We start from the raw sequence: 22,490 nt of genomic DNA, 5'->3' as shown, positions 1-22,490 counted from the left end.
AAAACAAAAAGCAATTGTATGCACTCTGAACTCCAGGAAAAGAATATATAAGGGAATGAAAAGCATTTATATGTATTTTGACTCTAAGAAAAAAGTTAACATGAAAAAATATTTGGTAAATTAAAAGGCAACTATATATACTCTGACGTCTGTGGCAAAACATTAAACATTTTATATATATATATATATATATATATATATATATATATATATATATATATATATATATATATATATATACCGAAAATGTTTAATATCGTTGAACATGTAAAATTATCTGATGCTATGAAATCAACAGTGATAACCAAGCAGCGTAGTGGTTTAATTATTGAAATGGAAAGATTATTAGTGCTTTGGTTGGAATATCAAAATCAACGGCGTACTCCGGTGAGCCTAATGGTGATTCAGGGAAAGGCTAAAAGGTTATTTGAAGTGTTGAAAAAAGAAAGCGGGGCGGGGGAAGAAAGTGAAAGTGAAGAGTTTTCGGCTAGTAGGGGTTGGTTTATGCGATTTAAGGTTTGCGCCAATTACCATAATCTTAAAGTGCAAGGTGAAGCTGCTAGTGGGGATGAGAAAGCAGCAAGTGAATTTCCTAAAGCGTTGTCTGGGATAATTAGGGAAGGAGGTTATTCTGCTTATCAAGTGTTCAATGTGGACGAGACAGGTTTTATTTTGGAAGTGTATTGCTAACCGCACGTACATAGCAAATTCTTTGGGGAAATTCTGCTAGTGACTTCAAACTTAAGCCTTTGCTGGTGTATCAGACTGAAAATCCAAGGCCACTCAAGGGCATTTGGAAGAGTCAACAACAAGTCATTTAGAAGGCAATTAAGAAGGCATGGGTGACACTTGCAGTGTTTCAGGATTGGTTTATCATCCATATTGTGCCAAGCATGGAGCAGTATTGCACCCAAAAGGGTATCCCCTTTAAGGTGTTGCTAGTGCTCGACAATTCCCCTGGACACCCTGCCATGCTGGGAGACTTTCACCCTAATTTCAAAGTGGTTTACCTTCCACTTAATACCACGGCATTTTTACAGCCTATGGACCAAAGAGTGATTGCTTCATTCAAGGCCTTCTACCTCAGAAGGGCGATTGCTATGGCATTACAGGCAATTGAAACGAAGGACTTCACTCTGAAGTACGTTTCGAAGTCCTACAACCTCCTTGATGCTGGTAAGATCATTGCTGATTCCTGGGAGGAGGTTAAGATGACAAACATGAATAGTGTCTGGAGGAAATTATGTCCTTAATTGGGTTTGAGGACGCAGTTCACCATGTTATCAGAAACATTGTTGCCCTGAGTAAGGAATTCGATCTAGATATGGAGGTTGATGATGTTACAGAGCTGCTGGAATCTCATGGAGAGGAGTTATCTGCTAGGGAGTTGATACAACTGGGGAAGCAGATCATAGAGGAAGAAGAAACCCCCACCCCAGGTTTTCACAAGGCAGGGCTTGTCAAAAGGTTTTGCTGGGATACCGCAAGCATTGGCAACTTTCAAGGCTCAGGATCCTAACATGGACAGATTCACTAGGGTTTCCGAAGGCATCATGGACTTACTGCAGTGTTACAAGGAGATCTTGGATGAAAAGAGGATCCTATCTGTCCAGTCTAACCTGGAGCGGTATTTTAAGAAAGTAGAGAGACCTGCACCCTCTACACCAGCTGCCTCTGCTACTCCAGATTAGCCAGCAACACTCTAGAGTATCTAGACTCACCTGGCCCAGCTTCTCCAGCACCTTCTGTAGATTTTGCCTCACCTTCAGACTCACCTGGCCAGCTTCTCCAGCATGTACCGTCTCACTTCTGGAGAGTCCTGACTCCCCTGCCCCAGTTTCTCCAGCATCTTTTGCAGCTTCCTCTCCACAATAAACATGTCACTCAGTCCCTTGTAACATCCCTTCCAGTGTGCAAGCCAACCATAAGATTAAGGTAAGGAAATGTTCTCTTTTTTTATTAATATCTACTTCAATTCATGGGGTAAGGAATTGTTTTCTCTTTTTCTAGTACGGTTTTCATATCATTTGATACATTTTATTATAGTACAATACTTTACAGTACAGTAGAGTACGTATAGAGTAATCTATTTATAGTGTTCCGATTTACACTGAAATTCGGGTTATACCGCGTCATAAGAACGGATCAACGTCGTAACCCGAGGCCCCCTGTGTGTGTGTGTGTGTGTATATATATATATATATATATATATATATATATATATATATATATATATATATATATATATATGGTTACAATCAACCGCTGAGGTACGGCGTCCCCAGCTTACGTTTTTTTTCACGTTATGGTGTGGAATACAATGTTTTTTCGCCCCCTCATTACGACATTTTTCCCCACCTTACGGTATCAAATTCCTAAACTCAAACTTGGCGGTTTTTATGAGCACGACTATGCGAGTCACTAGCTTACCACCACGCTCATACGTCACTAAGAAGCTGGTCTGCTATTGGTCGGTGTCACGGTGTCACAAAGTTGCCGATACGGTATTAGCCGAAATCCCTCCCACAATGCCTGAGAGAAATGCTGCCTCTCTCTCTCTCTCTCTCTCTTTGTTATACGCGTGCTCAGTTCAGAATCTCATGTGCATTTCGTAAAGACTTGATCTCGTACGAGTGCTTGCGATATCGTATTTTCTGTGCCTTTTAGTGCTTAATTATAACTTTAATTCATTAGCCATGGGTCCCAAGATTGCTAGTGATGTTAATGGAAGAAGTAAGAAGATGATTTCTATGGAAACAAAGCTGGAGATCATAAAGAAATATAAAGAAGGCATGCGCATTGTTACCCTGGCTAGTATGTATGGCCGTAACCAGTCTACGACTGGTACAGATATCAAGAATAAGGAAGCCATTAAAACAAGTAAGTCTTCTAAAGGCATGACTGTCCTTGCCAGTGGAAGGACCTCAATCAACGACGAGATGGAGAGACTCCTTTTTCTATGGATTAAAGAAAAGGAAATCGCTGGTGATTCACTCACGCAATCGGTTATTTCGCAGAAGGCGAGCGGCATCTTTGCCGATCTCGTGGAATGGAAGCCAGAGAGACAGCGAATACGAAGGAACGTCACAGCAAACCCCCCAAGAGTTCAAGACTTCTCATGGGTGGTTTGATCGGTTTAGGAAGAGGACTGGTATTCACTCAGTAGTCAGGCATGGAGAGGCGGCCAGGTCTGACAAGAAAGCAGCAGAAGAATTCCTCAAGAAGTTTGAGAAAGTAATTTTCAGAGAAGGCTACATTCCTCAGCAAATGTTTAACTGTAAGGAAAATTTCCTTTTATGGAAGAAAATGCCCCGCCATACATATATCACAGCTGAAGAAAGGAAACTTCCTGGCCATAAACCGATGAAGGACAGACTTACCCATGCATTTTGTGCAAATGCCAGTTGGGACTTAAAAATTAAGCCCCTACTAGTATACCACTCGGAAAATGCTTGTGCCTTTAAGGCACAAAATATCACGAACGAGACGCTCCCGGTATTTTGGAAGTCTAATGCCAAGGCCTGGGTCACAAGGACCATATTTATTGAGAGGATAAACGTCTGCTTCCGTCCTGCTGTGAAGAACTTTTTAGAAGAGAACAATCTTCCTCTCAAATGTTTCCTTGTACTGGACAATACCCCTGCTCACCCTCCTGACCTTGAGGACATCATTCATCCTGACTTCTCCTTCATCAAGGTTTTCTATCTGCCACCGAACACCACCCCTCTCCTCCAGCCTATGGACCAGCTAGTGATTGCCAACTTTAAGTAGCTTTACACAAAGCATCTGTACAAAAGATGCTTCGAAGTGACCGAGAGCACTCAACTCACCCTCTGTGAATGTTTGAAGTGGCATTTTGACATCGTTCAATGCCTGGCTATGATCGACAAAGCTTGGAATTAGGTTTCACGGTGCACCTTGAACTCCTCATGGAAGAAACTGGCTAGCTGTTGTGGCAGAACGAGACTTCGAAGGTTTCGATCCCTCAACCGAAGATGAGGCCGTTGATGATCCTGCCCCTGAGGGTGATGTTCAGGAAATAATTTCAATCGGGAGGTCCATGGGGCTTGTTGTCGATGAGGCTGATGTCCATAACCTTATCAAGGAGCATAGGGAGGACCATACGACTGAAGACTTGAAGGAGTCTGAGGCAATGAAGTTGACCATCATTCAAGAAGAGCACAGCTCTAGTGGTGGCGAGGATGGGGGGTGGAGTAGGGGTGGGAGACTGAAGAAACGACATCGGCAGAAATAAGGGAAATTATCGGTTGGTATGAAAACCTTATGAGTTTCATTGAAAAGAAACACCCAGAAAATTCGCACAAGTCGTCTTATTGAGAGTGTAATGACAAGTGTATGAGTCATTTTATAAATATGTTGAGGAATCGTCAGAAACAAGCTTCTTTGGATAGATATTGTTCATAAAGTGAAGTGTCAGAAAGCAAAGGTGATATAAGTGATTCTATTAAAAAAGCTAAGAAAGAGTAATTTTCAAAGTTCTAAAAAAAAATCATTACAAAAATTTCATAAGACAAAAGAATAATAAAAAAAGGCATTTTTAATTTCAAGTGTGTAATAGTAAGAATAAATTCATCACTAACCCTTTTACCCCCAGGCTATTTGGAACTTTCTAACCCTTAACCCCCAGGCATTTTTTTTTCAAGCATATTTTGCAATATATATTTTTTTAAATTGCTCTAACAGCCTTAATTGTCGTCAAAAAGAGGTTATGTTGGACTCATTCTTTTGGAAAATGCCTGATGTTTCTCATAAAGTTATCAAAAATATGCAAAAAAAAAAAGTAAATAGCAGATTTTTGCAAGGACGTATCAGTACATCCATGGGGTAAGGGCATGAGTTTTTTTTTAAACATACCAGTACGTCCATCGGGGGTAAAAGGGTTAAGTGTACATGACATAATCTGCATTGATACGTTTTTATATCTACCATCTCCTCCCCCCTCTGCCTTCACCTACTACCAGCTCAAGTCACGTCACTCCAAAGGTAAATAAAATCTAATTTTTCCTTTACAGTACTGTACAGTATATAATTTTCATTTATCCTGTAATATTATTTAATTATATACTGTACAGTACATGTATATTATATATAAGTATACTGTAGTACAGTGCTTACTATACTATTTTGTTACATACTAATTTTCAATGTTTTTATCTGGGGTTTTGCGCGCATTAGCTATACTATTGCCCGCCATACGACATTTTCACTATACGATACCAACTCCGGAGCGGATTAATGTCGTATGGCAGGGGCCTACTGTGTATGTATACATATATATATATATATATATATATATATATATATATATATATATATATATATATATATATATATATATATATATATATATATATATACACTGGGAAGAGGAGGAGGAGGAGGATGGGGAGGAGAGGGAGGGGAGGGGGAGGGGGGGAGGGGGAGGAGGAGAGGGGGAGGGGGAGGAGGAGGGGGAGGAGGAGGGGGAGGGGGATGGTGAGGAGGAGGGGAGGTGGGGGAGGAGGATATATATATATATATATATATATATATATATATATATATATATATATATATATATATATATATATATATATATGTATATATATATATATATATATATATATATATATATATATATATATATATATATATATATATATATATATATATATATATATATATATAGGTGTGTTTGAGTGTGCGTTTGTTCATGTGTGTGTGTTCGCGTGCACGTGTTTGTGTGTGTGAGTGTAATGCTACACGATTAGTTAAAAATTAGTATACGTGTTTCCAGGCTGGTGCAGGAGATGGAGTCGAGGGTCCAGGCTTGTCATCTAACATCTGCAACCAGTCTGAGGAGGAATCTAGTTTCATGACCCATCCAATGCCCCATCGAAAATTTTGCCATTAGTATCTAATGCATCATTGGAGACGAGATATCCCCGGTTTTGATGCGGCTTAAAAAAAAAATAAAAATAAATCAATATTTGCAAAGTAACAATCAATATTCATGTTATCACTCAACACATCTATGTAAATTTGTACTCTTATGTCATAAGCTAGAAAGATAAAACATTCTTACTAACAGACATGTAAATCTCATCCCTTCATATTTTCATTGTATTTAAAATAACAAATGTCGGGCCATTTATACACATGCACGTATACCAAGTTAATAATTATAATTACAATATGTGAAGATGAATTGATTAAATTTAGGCTTTATTCTTAAAGGGAATGTTTTCAGGTGACTATACTTTGCAGTCAGAAATTCAATTTATAGGCCTATGAACAATGAATACATAGCGTCACACAGACACTATGTACCAAACCTGTTTCATACACACTCGTACACTACAATGGATTTGCTTGTTATCTTATCACTCGCTCTTCCTTGCACTGTTAACAAACCTGCTTGTATGAGCCTGATGGCTCTTGTCCAATTTTGTTTGAATTTTCGGGTTGTTCTTGCTGGCACGTCTTATTATCTAAGCTTGATGTCTGTTTGATAAAGTTTATTTGCATTCACCTCGTCTCTCAGTAACATCCTAACAATTCGTTCGCATATTGGTGACAAGGGGTGGGTTGGCTCTCTCCCACCTGCCCCCTCACTGTGGAGCCTATTCTTTAAAGATGCCGCCCACCAAACCTGTCAATTTTGCACATGCCGCCTCAATAAAAATGTTGCTTTGACAGAGGTGAAGTGTTCGCCTGGTTCTGCGTGCTGAAAACCAGTTTCACATCAAGGGCATAACTAAGTCAAGCACCAGAGCAGACTACATTCTTGCACTGATTACTAACGACACTTTCCCGGAAATTTCCAATTGTCTTTGCGAACAAGGGAAGACCTAAATAGTTTGTAACAACATAAAAAAAAAAAACACTTTCTGGAGCATTACTCGCCCTCGCCTGCCGTCCACATAGCCATACTTTTTTCAGCTCTCTCAACAATCGATTTTGGATCAATAATGCTTAGCTGCAACCTGCTGCAGATGGCTCCCTGTATGAGGCGAGCCTACTTCGTGCTATTTGGGCTGATGCTTTTCCGTACCTGTATGTGTTGCTATATCTGATGTTGATATTTTGCCCATGAAGGACCTGGTAACCAAAATCGATGCCCTTATGGACATCTACTTCACCACCTCCAAGACCTCTATCACCGCCCCCACTCGTGAGGAAAATAACAACTATCAACATCAACCGAAGCTAATATGAATGCTGTAAGAAATAGATGGCCACTGTAAGACGAGCCAAAGCGGTGACGTACTAGCTCACCACCACTACTCATTCATGCCTCAACCAACAACCTCTACATCCACTTATTAACACCATCTGGTGCAGTTATTCTGCTACCACTCCACATTTGGGGCTGCTGCAACGAAAAGTACGTACGGTTGTCAGTGGTCAAATAACCTGTTAGAAAGATTTGTTATAGGGTAGTTGCCTCCCTTGTCACTAATTTTTTTCTTTTTATATGATGCAGGTACATATATGCGATTTTTGGTAGACACAGGTTCTTGCCATTGTCTTCTGCCAAGGCCAGTTTCCCTGACAAGATGTAGTCTGTACCAATCTACCAACCTCCACCTGCTAGATGCCAAAAGATTTGCGATAGACATCTATGTGTGACGGGCCGAGAGAGGAGTTGTGAAATCAAAGGCAGATTGGAAACGACTGGGTTATATTGTTGTGGAACACTCTCCTTATATACAAAACCTCAAGGCAACAGGACATGACAAGTTCAAAAGACAGACAATATCACACAGGAAAAACCAGACTTGAATTTTCATGTTCGTTTTAGTGCGAGGGAAGAGCGAAGATACAACCATAATATATACAAAAGGAATTATGTACAATTGTGTGAAACACGGTTGGTACATGGCTCCCCCCCCTAAAAATGACATACTGTACATGTTAAATAGGGCGCACTGATCTAGAGAGGCGAACTGTAGGCGAGTCATCTGGCAGAAGATAAGCAGGTTTTAGACGATCAATTGAGACCCAGTCTTCTTTGCCCCGAATGTTTAGGAGGAATGCTTTCGGACTGCGTCGGATCACAAGGTAAGGTCCCGTGTAAGGGGGCGTTAACGGTGGCTTGCTGGTGTCGTTGCTCAGGAAGACGTGCGTTGCAGAGTGCAAGTCCGTTGGTATGTGATGCTTCGCTGGGGGCTTGTAAGTCTGGCGGCACGGAGTAAATTTTCCCACGACGTGACGTATGCGCTGGAGATCGTCGGAGGAGGTTGTAGAAGGAAAAAACTCGGCAGGGACGACCAACGGGTCGCCATACACCATTTCGGCTGCCGAGACGTCGAGGGTGTCTTTAGGAGTGGTCCTTAGTCCAAGGAGGACCCAGGGAAGCTGAGTAAACCAGTTGCAATCCTTGCAGCGGGACATCAAAGCTGCTTTGAGGGTGCGATGAAAACGTTCAACCATTCCATTGGCAGCGGGGTTGTAGGCCGTTGTGTGATGTAGGGTGATGACCAGGAGATTCGCCAATGACGTCCATAATTGAGAGGTGAAAGTGGTTCCCCTGTCAGAAGTAATATGCTCAGGGATACCGAATCTTGAAATCCATCCAGAGAGTAAGGCGGATGTACATGAGGCGGACGTTGCAGTTTCCATGGGAATGGCTTCAGGCCAACGAGTGGAGCGGTCGATGACGGTAAACAGGTAACGATGTCCTTGTGATGTGGGTAGGGGGCCTACAACGTCGACGTGAATGTGTGCGAAACGACGCTGAGGTTGAGGAAAGGTGCCCACTCCTGAATCCGTGTGTCGATGTACTTTGGAAGTTTGGCAAGAAGTACAGGCACGGACCCAATCCTTAGCATCCTTAGAAATGCCGTGCCAAATGAACTTTGCCTTCAGCAGCTGTGCAGTAGAACGGCACGAGGGATGTGAAAGGCCGTGGATGAAATCAAACACCTGTCGGCGCATGGGAGCAGGAATCCAAGGTCGCGGTCTACCAGTACTGACGTCATAGAGGAGGGTGGTGTTGGAGTTTTCGAGGGGAAAATCCTCCCAACGGAGGGACGTGCAGGATGTCCTACAAGCTTGATACTCTGGATCCTGTCGTTGGGCTTCAGCCAGGGCGTTGTAATCCAATCCCAGTTGAACGGCAGCCAACGTGTTTCTTGACAGGGCATCGGCAACGGGATTAATTTTCCCAGGGACGTATTGGAGGGTGCAATTGTATTCAGCCACGGCGGAGAGATGTCGGCGTTGACGGGCGGACCAGGCGTCAGACTGTCGAGTGAAGGTGTGCACCAGAGGCATGTGGTCTGTGCGAATGACGAAGGGCGTACCTTCTAAGAAATGGCGAAAGTGACGGACAGCCAGGTGCACCGCCAGCAATTCTCGATCGAAGGTAGAATAACCCGATTCTGCCTTGGACAGTTTTCTGCTGAAGAAGGCCAATGGGCGGGGCGAGCCTTTGACCACCTGCTCGAGTACTGCACCAATAGCGACGTCGCTGGCATCGGTGGAGAGAAGGAGAGGGGCGTATGGGATAGGAAAAGTGAGAGCCGCAGCAGTTGATAGGGCCTTCTTTGCATTGCAGAAGACCGCTTCTTGAAGGGGACCCCACTTCAAGTCCTTTGGCTTGCCCTTGAGGGAGGCGTAGAGGGGAGCAAGAGTGGCGGCAATGGCTGGCAGAAAGCGGTGATAATAGTTGATCATGCCCAAGAATTCCTGCAGAGCTTTGACGGTCGAGGGCGTGGGGAAATTCTGAACGGCTGCTACCTTCTCAGGGAGGGGATGGACTCCTTCAGGAGTGATACGGTGCCCTAAGAACGACACTTCGTTGGCGCCAAAGGTACACTTGTCGTACCGGACTACAAGGCCGTTTTGTTGCAGGCGGTCGAGCACGATGCGCAGGTGACGGAGGTGTTCCTCTTTTGAGGAGGAGAACACAAGTATGTCGTCCAGATAACATACACAGAAAGGGAGGTCCCCTAAGATGCCATCCATGAGACGTTGAAACGTTGCCCCAGCATTACGAAGGCCAAAACAGGAGTAATTGAAGGTGTATGTGCCAAACGGAGTGGTGATGGCGGTCTTGGGGATGTCTTCTGGGTTCATAGGCACCTGATAATACCCCTTCAGGAGGTCGAGCGTAGAGAAAACCTTTGCTTTGTGCAGGTAGGAGGTTAAATCGGCAATGTTTGGGAGGGGGTAGTGATCCGGTTCTGTTTGCATGTTCAGGCGCCTGTAATCCCCGCACGGACGGAGGGAGCCGTCTTTCTTCAGAACGATGTGTAAGGGTGACGACCATGGGCTGGAGGCCTTTTGGCAAAGGCCCATTTTCTCCATTTCAGCGAACGTCTGTTTGGCGGCTGCCAATCGTTCCGGTGCCAGACGTCTGAATTTTGCGAAGACTGGGGGTCCCGTCGTCTTGATATGGTGATAAATACCGTGCTTAGCAGGAACCGTGGGCGTTTGGCGAAGTTCTGGAAGGAAAACTTCCGGGTACGACGTGAGGAGGTGGGCGTAGGCATCCGTGGGTGCGCTGATGTGGAGAGCGAGGTTAGAGGGGGCGGGTTGAAGAGGTGTCGACAAGTACGAGTCTGCGTTGACCAATCGTCGGTGGGCGACATCGACCAGAAGGTTGAAATGAGAGAGGAAATCCGCACCGAGGATTGGCATTGTGACGTCAGCAACGAGATACTTCCAATTGAATTTAACGTTTCCGAACGATAATGTGAGGGTCTCGTAACCGTAGGTGGGTATCGCAGATCCGTTGGCAGCTACCAAGCGGACGTCGGCAGATGTAGATAGACTACGTTGTGCCTTGAAGAGTTTCCTTGGCAAAAGAGAACGACAAGCACCCGTGTCTACCAAAAATCGCACGCCCGTTCCTGCATCCTGTAAAAAGAAAAGATTAGAAACATGGGAGGCCACCGCCACAAGCGATGGCCTACTTACACGTTTTTTGGCCACTGACAATCTTTGGCACATTTCTTCGCGGTTGCCCCGAATCTGAAGTGGTAGTAGCAAAACTGCGGTGGATGGGAGGTAGTAAGTGACTGTAGAAGTCGTTCGTTGGGGCGCGAACGATTGGTGGGTGGTGGGCGGCTTTGTCGCCGCTTCGGCACGTCACGGGGTAGGCGTGTATGTCCTACTGCATTCATGTCAGCTTCGGTTGACGTTGAATAGGCATCCTCGTCGTCAGGGGTGGAGGCGTTGATGGAGGTCTTGAAGTGGCTGTCCATAAGGGCGTCGGCTTTGGTCATCAAGTCCTTTATGGGTAAACTATCGACATCGGGTATGGCAGCGCGCACAGGTTCAGGTAAACGGCGTATCCAAAGGGCACGGAGTAGGTTCACCTCACGTGGAGAGCCGTCTGCGGCAGGTTGAAGGCGAGCGATACTGGTCATTTCCCTGAGGGCAAGCGAAGCCCTTTGGTCCCCCAACGGTTGTTGCGAGAGCTGAAAAAGCTTTGCTATACGGGCGGCTGGCGACGGCGAGTACTGCTGCAGAAGGTATGATTTGAGGTCGTCATACGCGATTGGGGTGTCTCCTTGTTCACAAAGCCAGTCGGATATTTCTGGGAAGGTGTCCTCGGGTATCGCCGCGAGAACATAATCCGCTTTGGTGGTTGAGCGAGTCACGCCCCTGATACGAAACTGGACTTCTGCGCGCTGAAACCAAGCAAACGCCTCTCCGCTGGCAAACGATGAAAGTTTGAATGGAGCGGCCGTAGCGCCAACTGCCGTAGAGTCCGTCATAGTACCAACGATGGAGGGGCGAGGGGGTGGGGGTGGAAGGCGGTGGAAGCGAGTCGACTTCCGGGGTCACCAATGTGATGGGCCGAGAGAGGAGTTGTGAAATCAAAGGCAGATTGGAAACGACTGAGTTATATTGTTGTGGAACACTCTCCTTATATACAAAACCTCAAGGCAACAGGACATGACAAGTTCAAAAGACAGACAATATCACACAGGAAAAACCAGACTTGAATTTTCATGTTCGTTTTAGTGCGAGGGAAGAGCGAAGATACAACCATAATATATACAAAAGGAATTATGTACAATTGTGTGAAACACGGTTGGTACATATGTTTACAAGAACGTCATATTATGGTTTGGAAGAGTCGAATGTCACTGGAAGCTTTTTGTTGCTGATGTCACATTGCCAGCACTTGAGACAGATTTTCTCTCACATTACAAACTTCTATTTGATGCCGCTCACCGACGGCTTGTCAACGGTGACATCCCTCACGGTGTAACGAGAAGTGTTCCATCCTGAATTTCAGATAGTGCCGACGGTTCCTCCGAAGTTATGGCAATTATCCCCCTATCATGAAAACGTGTCTCACAGTGATCGCCAGACTGAGATATCTGACATTGGATTGTTAAAAACGTCCTAAAGAAACATGGGTCTCTGTGTCTGTGTTGGGATAGCAGGTGTTTAAACTTGCAGACAGAACTGGATTACTACCACTTCTTGAGCGAAATTAAGGTTTTCCCAATTGTGACTTCCTGAAAGTGTATTATCAGGTGCCCATAAACAAAGAAGACATCCCTAAGATCATCATCACTGATGCATTTGATTCATAAACCTTCAATTAATCCTGATTTAGTCTTTGTAATACTGAGGCAACTTTTTAAAGTCTCATTGAAGATATCTTAGTTGACCACCACTTTTGTGTATGTTACGTGGATGACATACTTGTGTTCTCTTCCTCTAAAGAGGAACACAGTCACCTAAGGTATTGAACCAATAATGATATTCATACCATCACTTAATCAAGTATATAAAAACAGTTATTGTCTGTAAAAGTTCTTATTAGATAAAAAAAAAAATCCATCTTTATATTTACCTTAGCGTACACTTCAGTAATCCTTCATGGGCAAGGTACCCATAAAGAGTAAATTTTTTTCATGTACTAGTATATCAATGTTCAACACAACTGTTCAACTGTTTGTAACCCAAATACCATGCACTTATTTATATTATGTAAGGCATTGGAAAACTTTCTGGCGAGTTTCTGTGACGAAGATTTGCTCCGGGTAGTCTTTTCTACAGAACTGAAACTGTGGGCTCAGATGACGTCACTATTGTTTTTGAAGAATAAAGATTTGAGATTGGTCATATGCAGTCTAGCATGATATTCTTCTATTAATAATTCATCGCACACTTTTGTACTACATGTTCAAATAACGATTTAGGTCCTTTTCTCAATAAAGGGTTAAAGTATAGATAATCACTTGACATGAAATGCTTGGTGGTGTAGGAGGCGTAAAACTATCTATAATGTTAGTAATGCTTCATGAAGAGAGGTATCTGGTAATTTGTTTTTAATGTTCTTAATGATAAGTGAAATGAATAGGTTTGTTTGATAAAATAATGAAGATAATCAAATTTGGGTGATAGAACTTGAGGTGTTTCAAAACTGTTGTAAGATGGAAATAGAAAAAAAAAAATTCAACATACATCATGACTGTTAATGTTTGAAGGAAATCAAACCATGATAAATGGTCTTAAGAGGTAGCTGGGAGGGTAATATAATGGTATGATGATTTTTATAAATAAGATGTTGAAGGCAATAACTTGGAAAGATGATCCAAATCATGGCAAGAGAATGAGTCATGGGATGTTTGAAACCATTGATAAGTAGAATGTAGGAGTTTATCGCATATTTGCCACTGGCAATAGTGTTTTAAGAAAATACCTAACAGGTGGGTTTAGCAAAAGACTTCATATCTATTTGGAAAAGGAAATAGTATACAGTGAGGTAAAGAATTTTAGGAAAAAGATATCTTTATCAGTATGGATTTGGGAGAGAATGTTTATAATGAAAGGATATTGGAGCAGAAAAAGTTAAATATTCCATGTTACGTATAGATAGTATTGAAAAGTTGAGCAAAGGAGGAATAAAATTTTGGTGATTGAATGATACTAATAAGAATTGGAGAAAAGTTTTTTTTTTTTCTTTTTGGAGGGGGGCGGATTTCATTACGTTCTAAACACCTACGATCAAATAGACCAAAATAAGATTCACATAAGTTTTTAATGAGTGTATTCAGAACTCAAAAGAAAAATTAAATGAAAACCGGACTATAGGTTTCACTACCAATATATTTATTTCACATGTGGGTAGAGAGAGAGAGAGAGAGAGAGAGAGAGAGAGAGAGAGAGAGAGAGAGAGAGAGAGATGACTAGTGCTGTATATATAGTTGGTATTTACTTAATACTATTGAGGTTTTTGGAAAAAAAGAGGGATTTGTGGATAATGTAATGAACGTGTTTCATACACACTCATAAGTGTAATGCTTTTTTTAACCTCACGCTCTTTCCATACTGATAATAGAACAGCCTGCTTAAGCTTCTCATTGTATAATTTAAATTGTTTGAATTCCATACTGATAATAGAACAGCCTGCTTAAGCTTCTCATTGTATAATTTAAATTGTTTGAATTTTTGTGATAATCTTGCTCAAATCTACTAGTACATAAGCTCGTCATCTTTCCAGTAAATTTTACTTGCATCAGCATCCCCTATCTGTTACAACCTAACAGTTATGTTGCCATACTGATAACCCATGAGTGACTACACCACACAACCTTTTTCGCCCAAGTATCTACCCTCCCTTTTTATACAATGCAGCGCACCAAACCTAACAACTTTGACACACATCGTCTCAATGAAACTGTCACCCTTTGCCAGTGAAAAAGCATTTCCCTGGTTACAGCTCATCGAATTTCAGTTTCGTATCAAGTTCGTAAATCGCTCAAGCAGCAAAGCAGACTATGTCCTCACAACTATCCCCGAGGACACTTCCCAGATATCTTCGATTGACTGTGCAATCAATGTGACGGTCCTATAGTCTGATACCCTCAAATAATGCCTCCTGGAGCAGTAGGTCTACCATATAGCCATGATTTTTCACTTCTCTCAGAAGCTATTGGGGTACTAAAAGGCTTCGATCGCCCTCAAGGAAATGACCAGTATCGATCGCTTGCAACCTGCCACCGACAGGTCTCCTTGTGGGGTGAACCTATCTCATGCCCTTTGGATACGGCACATACCCGAATCTGTAAGCGCCACCATTCCCGATGTTAATATGTATCCTATGACGTGCTAGAGCAAAGATAAAACTGCAAAGAAATCCACTCCGAGTAGTGGTAATGTATGTCAGGAATGGGGAATTTCTAATGGAATTTGGTGCTCCAAACTATAGTATAAGTGTCTCGTACCCATTGGTTAGGATCTCAGATCTGTTGGCAGCTACCAGTTGGACGTCAGCAGGCTTAGAATGACTATGTCGTGTCCTGTAGAGGGACTTTGGTCGAAGTCAATGGCAGGTACCAGTGGTTACCAAAACCTCACATCTGTACCTGCATTAAGTATAAAGAAAAGATAAACGACAGGAAAGGACCCTGCCACAAGGGATGACGTACTTACGAAGTTTTTAGCAACTGACAATCGTCCACACATTTATTCCTAGCAGTCCCGAATCTAATGGGCATCAGATAGAAAGGTTGGGTGTTCGTCTCACTTCAGGGTCATCAATGTTGCAACGTAGCTGATAGGTTCTAACTGAGAGTCGTAGTAAATGCAAGTAAAGTTTCTTCATTAAACAGGTTTTTGTATTATCAGTGCGTAAAGACCAAGCGATAAAAAAAAAAGGAATAGCATTACATTTAGGACCGTTCATGAAACATGTGCGGTAAAACATTTCATAAGTTTATATGCATCAACGTGATGTTTTGTTTATGGATATAATAGCTTAAATAAAGATTACTGAATACATTTCCTCTTTGTAAATAACCACCAATTACTGAGTGATACCAAACTATTGACTCAATTTGAGAGGTAAATAATTCCTCTTGACATCTCGGATTTGGAAACAGATATAGATTGCCAGAGGTCCTCTTGCATAAGATATCAGTTCTCAAAATCAAATTGTCTTATTGCTGTAATGACTGTTTCAGCTTTCTCGCATCTCAAAGTAATTACATTCAAAGACAACTAAGACAACAAATGGCCTGGGAGATTAATGTTAAAGCATCTCCACATCTAAATTGCTCAACTATATTTTATAAATTAGGATTGAATAATAGTGGCTTCATTGTCCTTTTCCTATGTTACTGTATAGAGGAATAGTAAACACTTCGCAAGGTATAGAGTATCTGAAAATGTTGTGGATATTTGGTATTATTCCTTGTACGAAATAGAACAGTGTAATAAACCATATGGTATATTTCTCGGCGATAATATCTTGAAGTTGCAAATGATATTTTTAATGAATAAAAGAGACAGAGATTAAATATATATAAATATATATATATATATATATATATATATATATATATATATATATATATATATATATATATATATATATATATATATATATATATATATATATATATATATATATATATATATATATATATATTTAAGTTTCAAAAGTAAGCCATTCTATAAAAGTATAATAATCTTGGATTATTCAGTTGCGTTTATAGTTCGATAATTTTTTTAATGAAAGCTTATATATCTTTAATTTTATAATCACATAAATTGTAGTCATCAAGTATAGTTTTCTATTTGAGATGAGTCATAGCATTTTCCATTAAATATACAAAGGAAAATACTATTTTATTTCACTTGTAAAATATACAATGATAATGTTTTAACGCTGAGATCCCCATAATAGACTGCACCGTTTTCATGTGTAATGGACGAGAACACAGTTAATTATAATTTCCCGTTGATTCCTATTATTTGGAGTTCCTATAATTTAGCTTTAATTGCATGCGATTAGGATTAAAAAATATTTTATCACTTAAAAATTACGCTTATTTTGCATTATGATAATATGAGTTCCATAACCTTTCATAACAGATGCGTACAATTATACCCTGATCAAATTATGCTTTATAAGTCAAGTGAAATCCCTTGTTGTAATATTTCCCAGGCCTATAATCAGAGTTGAGTGGAAGTTTGTGGTTCGATGTTGCAAGGAAAATGTTTATTATCAATAAAAATTACAAACATCTCGACCAACATATCTATTAGCTACATGATTTGGTTTCACTTGAGAGAGAGAGAGAGAGAGAGAGAGAGAGAGAGAGAGAGAGAGAGAGAGAGAGAGAGAGAGAGAGAGAGAGAGACTATTACCTGATATGCAGTATTTTTATTATGGTTACTCAGTTGGGATAGAAGAAAACTTTCAAAATATATAATATTTCCATACACATATATTTAAGGCTTATCATTAGACCATCGCTATTTTTAGGGGGACTTTTACATGAATTACCTCTCTCTCTCAAATGCATTCTATAGCTTTCTAGACGTAGTCATTGGCATTGTGAGCACTGGGTTTCACTTTAGGTTTGCCCTTACTACGGCAAACACTCTCGTAGTGATTTTCTCGGTTGCAGTGTTCGCATCTATGACCGTAAGCTAGACATTCTGATTTTCTTGCACGTGCAGGAGGGCTTTTACCATGTCCTTTCTTGCCACAGTATGAGCAAACTTCGTTTTTATCTTTGACAGCGGTATGTTTTGCTTTTCTGTATGAACTACTGGCTGCTGCTTGGACCTCATGAGAGTCTAATTGTCGGGAGGCAGATCGTTTACCAGATTCTTTAGCTTCGATAAACTCTGCAACTTCTTCTAATGACATGTCCTGATTCTTATCACCAAGTGATCTAATTGTATTTCAGGGTCACATATGCCGCGTGCTAATACGTCTCTCACTATTGTGTCAGTATAATTTACATCAACGTTGCATCCTGGACATTTTATCAGGAATTTGCAAACACTAGCCAGTCCTATAAGTCACGCACAGAAACGTCGTACAGGCTCATCACGGTCTTGACGCATGTGTAGAGTCACTCGAGCTACCATGGTGTTTTCCTCTCGAACTGCCAGTTTTTTTATTGCTCCCATCACTTCTACTTCAGTCTTGTTAGTAAGACTGCCACCAGCTGATCGTGTTAAGTCTTTTCGAAGTTGTTCTTTGCAGCATTCTAGAAGTTGTACCACGCGATCACGGCCCTCGATTTTAGTTGCGTCTACATAGTCAGACCATCGTGATTGAAAATATGCCCATTCTTCACTTGTTCCCGCTGTCGATATTGTAGGTCTTTTAACTCTTTCTACTTTGGTAGCTTGTCCAGGAGCATGTGTGGTGCAGTGAGCAGTTATGAGTGCAGCTACGATGGCGGCCTCAAGGTCGTCCGTGACGTAATCATAGCCTGGTATTGGACATCCTAATGCTGGCATTTTGATTAGTTCCTAGGATTTAATCATTCACAATATCTGTTATCTTGAATCCATCTCTGGCCGTAGTCATAAATAAGAGCTTGGTCCATTTATTCAAATGTCTTTATTATTGAACAATGACCACGGTCAATCTGAAATGAACATAAGACATATTTAGAACAAATGATGATCAATGTATATAACTCAAATGAATATAAAACATATTAAGAATAAATGATGAACAATGTATATAACTCAATGTTTATAACCCTCTAGTTACCATTTACTGTCTGGCTGGGTTAATTTCACCCATTCGAATAGTGTGCAGAATATCAGTTATATGATTAGAAAAATAAAAGAATCATGATAATATAAATCACCGATTTGATGCTTTACCAACTAAGATTGATACAAATAATAGAATGCATTAAAAATATGTTAAATATGTTACTATAAAAATTTTCAATTATGTTTTTAGGTTTGGTATTAACAGACAGTTGATATAAATATATGTGTATTTTCCAGAAACTATCCTCCTGCACTTCTTACTTTTGCAAATGTGTTATTTCCTGCAGACTTTTTTTTTTCTAATTTGGTATTAGTACAGGACAACCTTTGGAGCTTGTTTCTTCTGACTCCTGATAATTTTCCTTTACCCTATTGTGTGTGTTTTTTGTATATATGTTTTAGTTGATATAAGAGTATAAGCATTTGTAACAGTTTGGTATGAACATACTCCATCTATATCAAGTTTGGTTTAAAAGGTGTATCTTTTACCGAATAATCATATAACCTTTTATCAACTAAAGACTGCTGATCAAAACGAGTTTGTTTTGTCCAAATAGATCATTGCAGCGATATCTTCATAATACAAAAGCTTATACTCGTATAATGAGAAGCTGGTCTGCTTCATTTGAACAGATATCTCTCGGCTAGCTCTGCATAATATCCCATATATTGTTTTTTTTTCCCTTTTCGTCTAGCATGTTTGTAAAATAAATATGAGTGAAAAAGTATCTGGCATCACATTGCTTACACTGTTCCGGTAAAGTTCCATCAATTTCATCACAACATCTTCAGGTACACGTTTATCATAATAAGGGATATCTGACTTCCCTAGGTACAGAAATATATTTTCCAAGTATTTTGCGTCAAAATCAACACCCATCCAAAAATATATGCAATTATTTATGTGGTTTTGAAGCCATAAACTGAGCACAGGGACATCTTGCCATACTATGAAGAAAATTTTTATTATTTGTTATACTTGCACCGGGATTGTAGCATGCTCGAGAATTATCAATAAATTTATTCCAATCTTCCAAAATTACACATAATCTGTCTGTCACAAAAACATTGTAAGGCAGTTTTATTAAAAATAGGCAATTCCTAAGGGGATGACCAGAGTGAATGCACTCCCTGATATCTTGATCCAGACATCATCAATCGTATATTAAAGATAAAAATTAAAGCTTTCAATTATATAATGGATATACACCAGGTTTCCTCTTGATAAACACGGTCAAATTCTGGGTTAGTACTTTATCTTGAAATGAAGCAAAAAAAATTGCCCATAATCGTCCTGCAAGCATTGCTGTATTTTTTTTTTTTTTGGGGGGGGGGGATGATCTGGTATCTGCATTTTCTCCAACCCATTTTTCTTATTAAGTTCTTCAGAGGCAGATGTATCTATTTACATTTTCCAGATTGTATCATCATCTACAGTAAAAGTTGCACTTGGCAATTTACGGTCAGAAGGATCTATAGTAATTGGATGGTTTCCCTGGTTTATTTAGCTTCCTTGTATTCGTTCCCTTGCTTTGTCATATAGGATTTTTTCACTGTCCATATTTACATGCAATATATCATAATCTTCACTTAAAATTGGGCTGTAATCATCTATAAATGGTTTTAGAAATGTGTCAGGTTACTTCCCATGAATTTTAATCAGTTGTTTGAAAATGTCTACACTAATCAGCTAAGATGGGGATAATAAATCCAAAGAAATTCAATATTGGTTTTATACTTTTTTATGGTTCCTGACAACTATGCTTGACAACTATCATTTATAAGGACTCTTAAATCAAAGTAAATCTTATGAGGCATTATTTTAATTATCATTAACGATATTATTATTATTATTATTATTATTATTATTATTATTATTATTATTATTATTATTATTATTATTATTATTATTATTATTACCTAATGGGATTTTAATTGGAGTTAAATATGTCAGCTTATACTATATATACATACCAATAAAAGGTTTTTGGGGTATAAATTTCCTCTTTGGCCAATGATGGTAAATTAGTGTTTGTTCATTTTTTTTTAATAATGGACTTTATATAATTTTACCAAATAAAATTGCATAGAAAAACAATGAAAGTCACAATGTAGAAACATAAACTGAAAATCGACTTTTTTTAAATATAAAAGCAGTAGATTGGACCTCATTTGGGCAATCTGTATAAGAATAACATATTGAATCAGTATTAATGATCCTGAAAATAAATGAATATATCTCCTTATCTTACGTCAAAAACTCAGGGTTCTTACTTTCTGTGTTTTGGACAAAAATCGTATTTCTAACTAGTTTTCAAATCATTGTTGTCTACACGCTACAGAACTTTCCCGTTAAAAAAATGACTAATATAAAACAGAACTTTTTACGTGTATAACTAACGTGGAAAACAAGACTCGCCTGTGAGATAATGTGATATACATGTATATATATATATATATATATATATATATATATATATATATATATATATATATATATATATATATATATATATATATATATATATATATATATATATATATATATATATATATATAAATACAGAGAGAGAGAGAGAGAGAGAGAGAGAGAGAGAGAGAGAGAGAGAGAGAGAGAGATGAGGTAAATAACTTAACTTACTGACACGCGATATGTAAATTAGTTATTTTTCAATTATACTAATTTATCGTTCAGCATACTTCTTAGTACAATTACACAACGCTGAAAGTATTAAAATCTCGGGTATCTCATCATTGGCAATCTTCATTATTATTTTGAAATGCTTAACATTAAACAACTATACTATATATCATAAATCCTGCTTAGATAAATTATGTTTATATATGTTGCTGATTTATTTATGCAATCTAATCGAACCCTTTATAAAAAGAAATATTACTGAAATAGTTAAAAAACGACACACACACATACAGTACTGTAAAGGGAGGCTGTGACTGCAATTGGTTAACGTATTAGCCGGTGGAAAAATTTATTTGAGAAAGGGATAACCAGTAAAAAACCAACTTAAGCATAAACATGCATGTCCATATCTTGTACAGAGAAGGGGAACATACATATATCTACTTTCAACTGGGTTTGTAAATCACTACAATAAATAATTTTTCATTCTATCTGATTTTACTGGCCTCAATATCAATTGTCGCTGCAAATTTCTTTATAATTTCTTGTGATATTTATCAAATAGTCATTCTAACTCCACGAGGGAATTCTTAAAGAATTCGAAGTTTTAAGACTGGGATATAATTGAATCAGTTTCTATGAATAGCCGATCCTTAGTGTTTACAAATACATAATCGATATATGAATTTTTGTATTAACCTAGTGAAGGACATGAAACACGGTAGTTATTTAGCTAAAAATGTCTAAAAACTTACTTGTAATATCTTTTCTGAAAAAAGAAAGAAAATAAATTAATCTGTGTTTATGTTTGCCATCGTTCTATTGGTTTTATTAATTTTGCTGTTTGATCTGTCAACAAAAGTTCAAATATTTACTACCTACGTGAACCGAAGATTTGTGAAATCAATAGCTTGCTCTTTCCTAAAGGAAGATTATACTTTAATTCCAATACAAATAAATAGAACTACGCTAAATATCATTTATATTTCCTGAAAACGTGGAAATAACTCCTCTTATTGCATCTTTTTAAATGTCCAACCACAAAATTCATATCATCAAATTCATATTCATAAAGCAAATAACAATAAAATAAAGAGACAATTCATACACGCGAAGGCAGCTGAACTAAGCAGTGGTCAGAATTGTACATAAAAAACGTCAGCAGCCTTTTTCATCGTAAATAACAGACTTTATCAAAAGCTTCTATGACTTTACTCTTATACTTCGTCTTCCTATTTTCTCGAAATAAAAACAAATAACAATAAAAAAGTAAAAAAAAAATCCCAGTTAATGTACCGAGCATTGCCCTCATAATGTTGCCGGCAGGATTATAATGTCCTTTACA

The 22,490-nt window shown here is 39.2% G+C and overlaps 2 protein-coding genes across 2 annotated transcripts; both read left to right on the top strand.

Annotated features, from left to right (window-relative positions):
* Positions 1-246: 246 nt before the first annotated feature.
* LOC137642996 (tigger transposable element-derived protein 1-like) lies at positions 247-690 on the top strand. The gene has a single exon (XM_068375853.1). The coding sequence runs from the start codon at positions 247-249 to the stop codon at positions 688-690; it is 444 nt and encodes a 147-aa protein (XP_068231954.1).
* Positions 691-2,696: 2,006 nt separating this feature from the next.
* Positions 2,697-3,131, top strand: LOC137642995 (putative CENPB DNA-binding domain-containing protein 1). The gene has a single exon (XM_068375852.1). The coding sequence runs from the start codon at positions 2,697-2,699 to the stop codon at positions 3,129-3,131; it is 435 nt and encodes a 144-aa protein (XP_068231953.1).
* The last annotated feature ends 19,359 nt before the right edge of the window (positions 3,132-22,490 follow it).

This window comes from Palaemon carinicauda, chromosome 6 (genome assembly GCF_036898095.1).
Source record: "Palaemon carinicauda isolate YSFRI2023 chromosome 6, ASM3689809v2, whole genome shotgun sequence".
Classification (NCBI taxonomy): Eukaryota; Metazoa; Arthropoda; class Malacostraca; order Decapoda; family Palaemonidae; genus Palaemon; species Palaemon carinicauda.
This window is presented reverse-complemented; position numbering and strand designations above follow the sequence as displayed.

Coding starts and splice junctions, on each gene's coding strand:
- LOC137642996 (XM_068375853.1), top strand. CDS start 247: ATGTTTAATATCGTTGAACATGTAAAATTATCTGATGCTATGAAATCA.
- LOC137642995 (XM_068375852.1), top strand. CDS start 2,697: ATGGGTCCCAAGATTGCTAGTGATGTTAATGGAAGAAGTAAGAAGATG.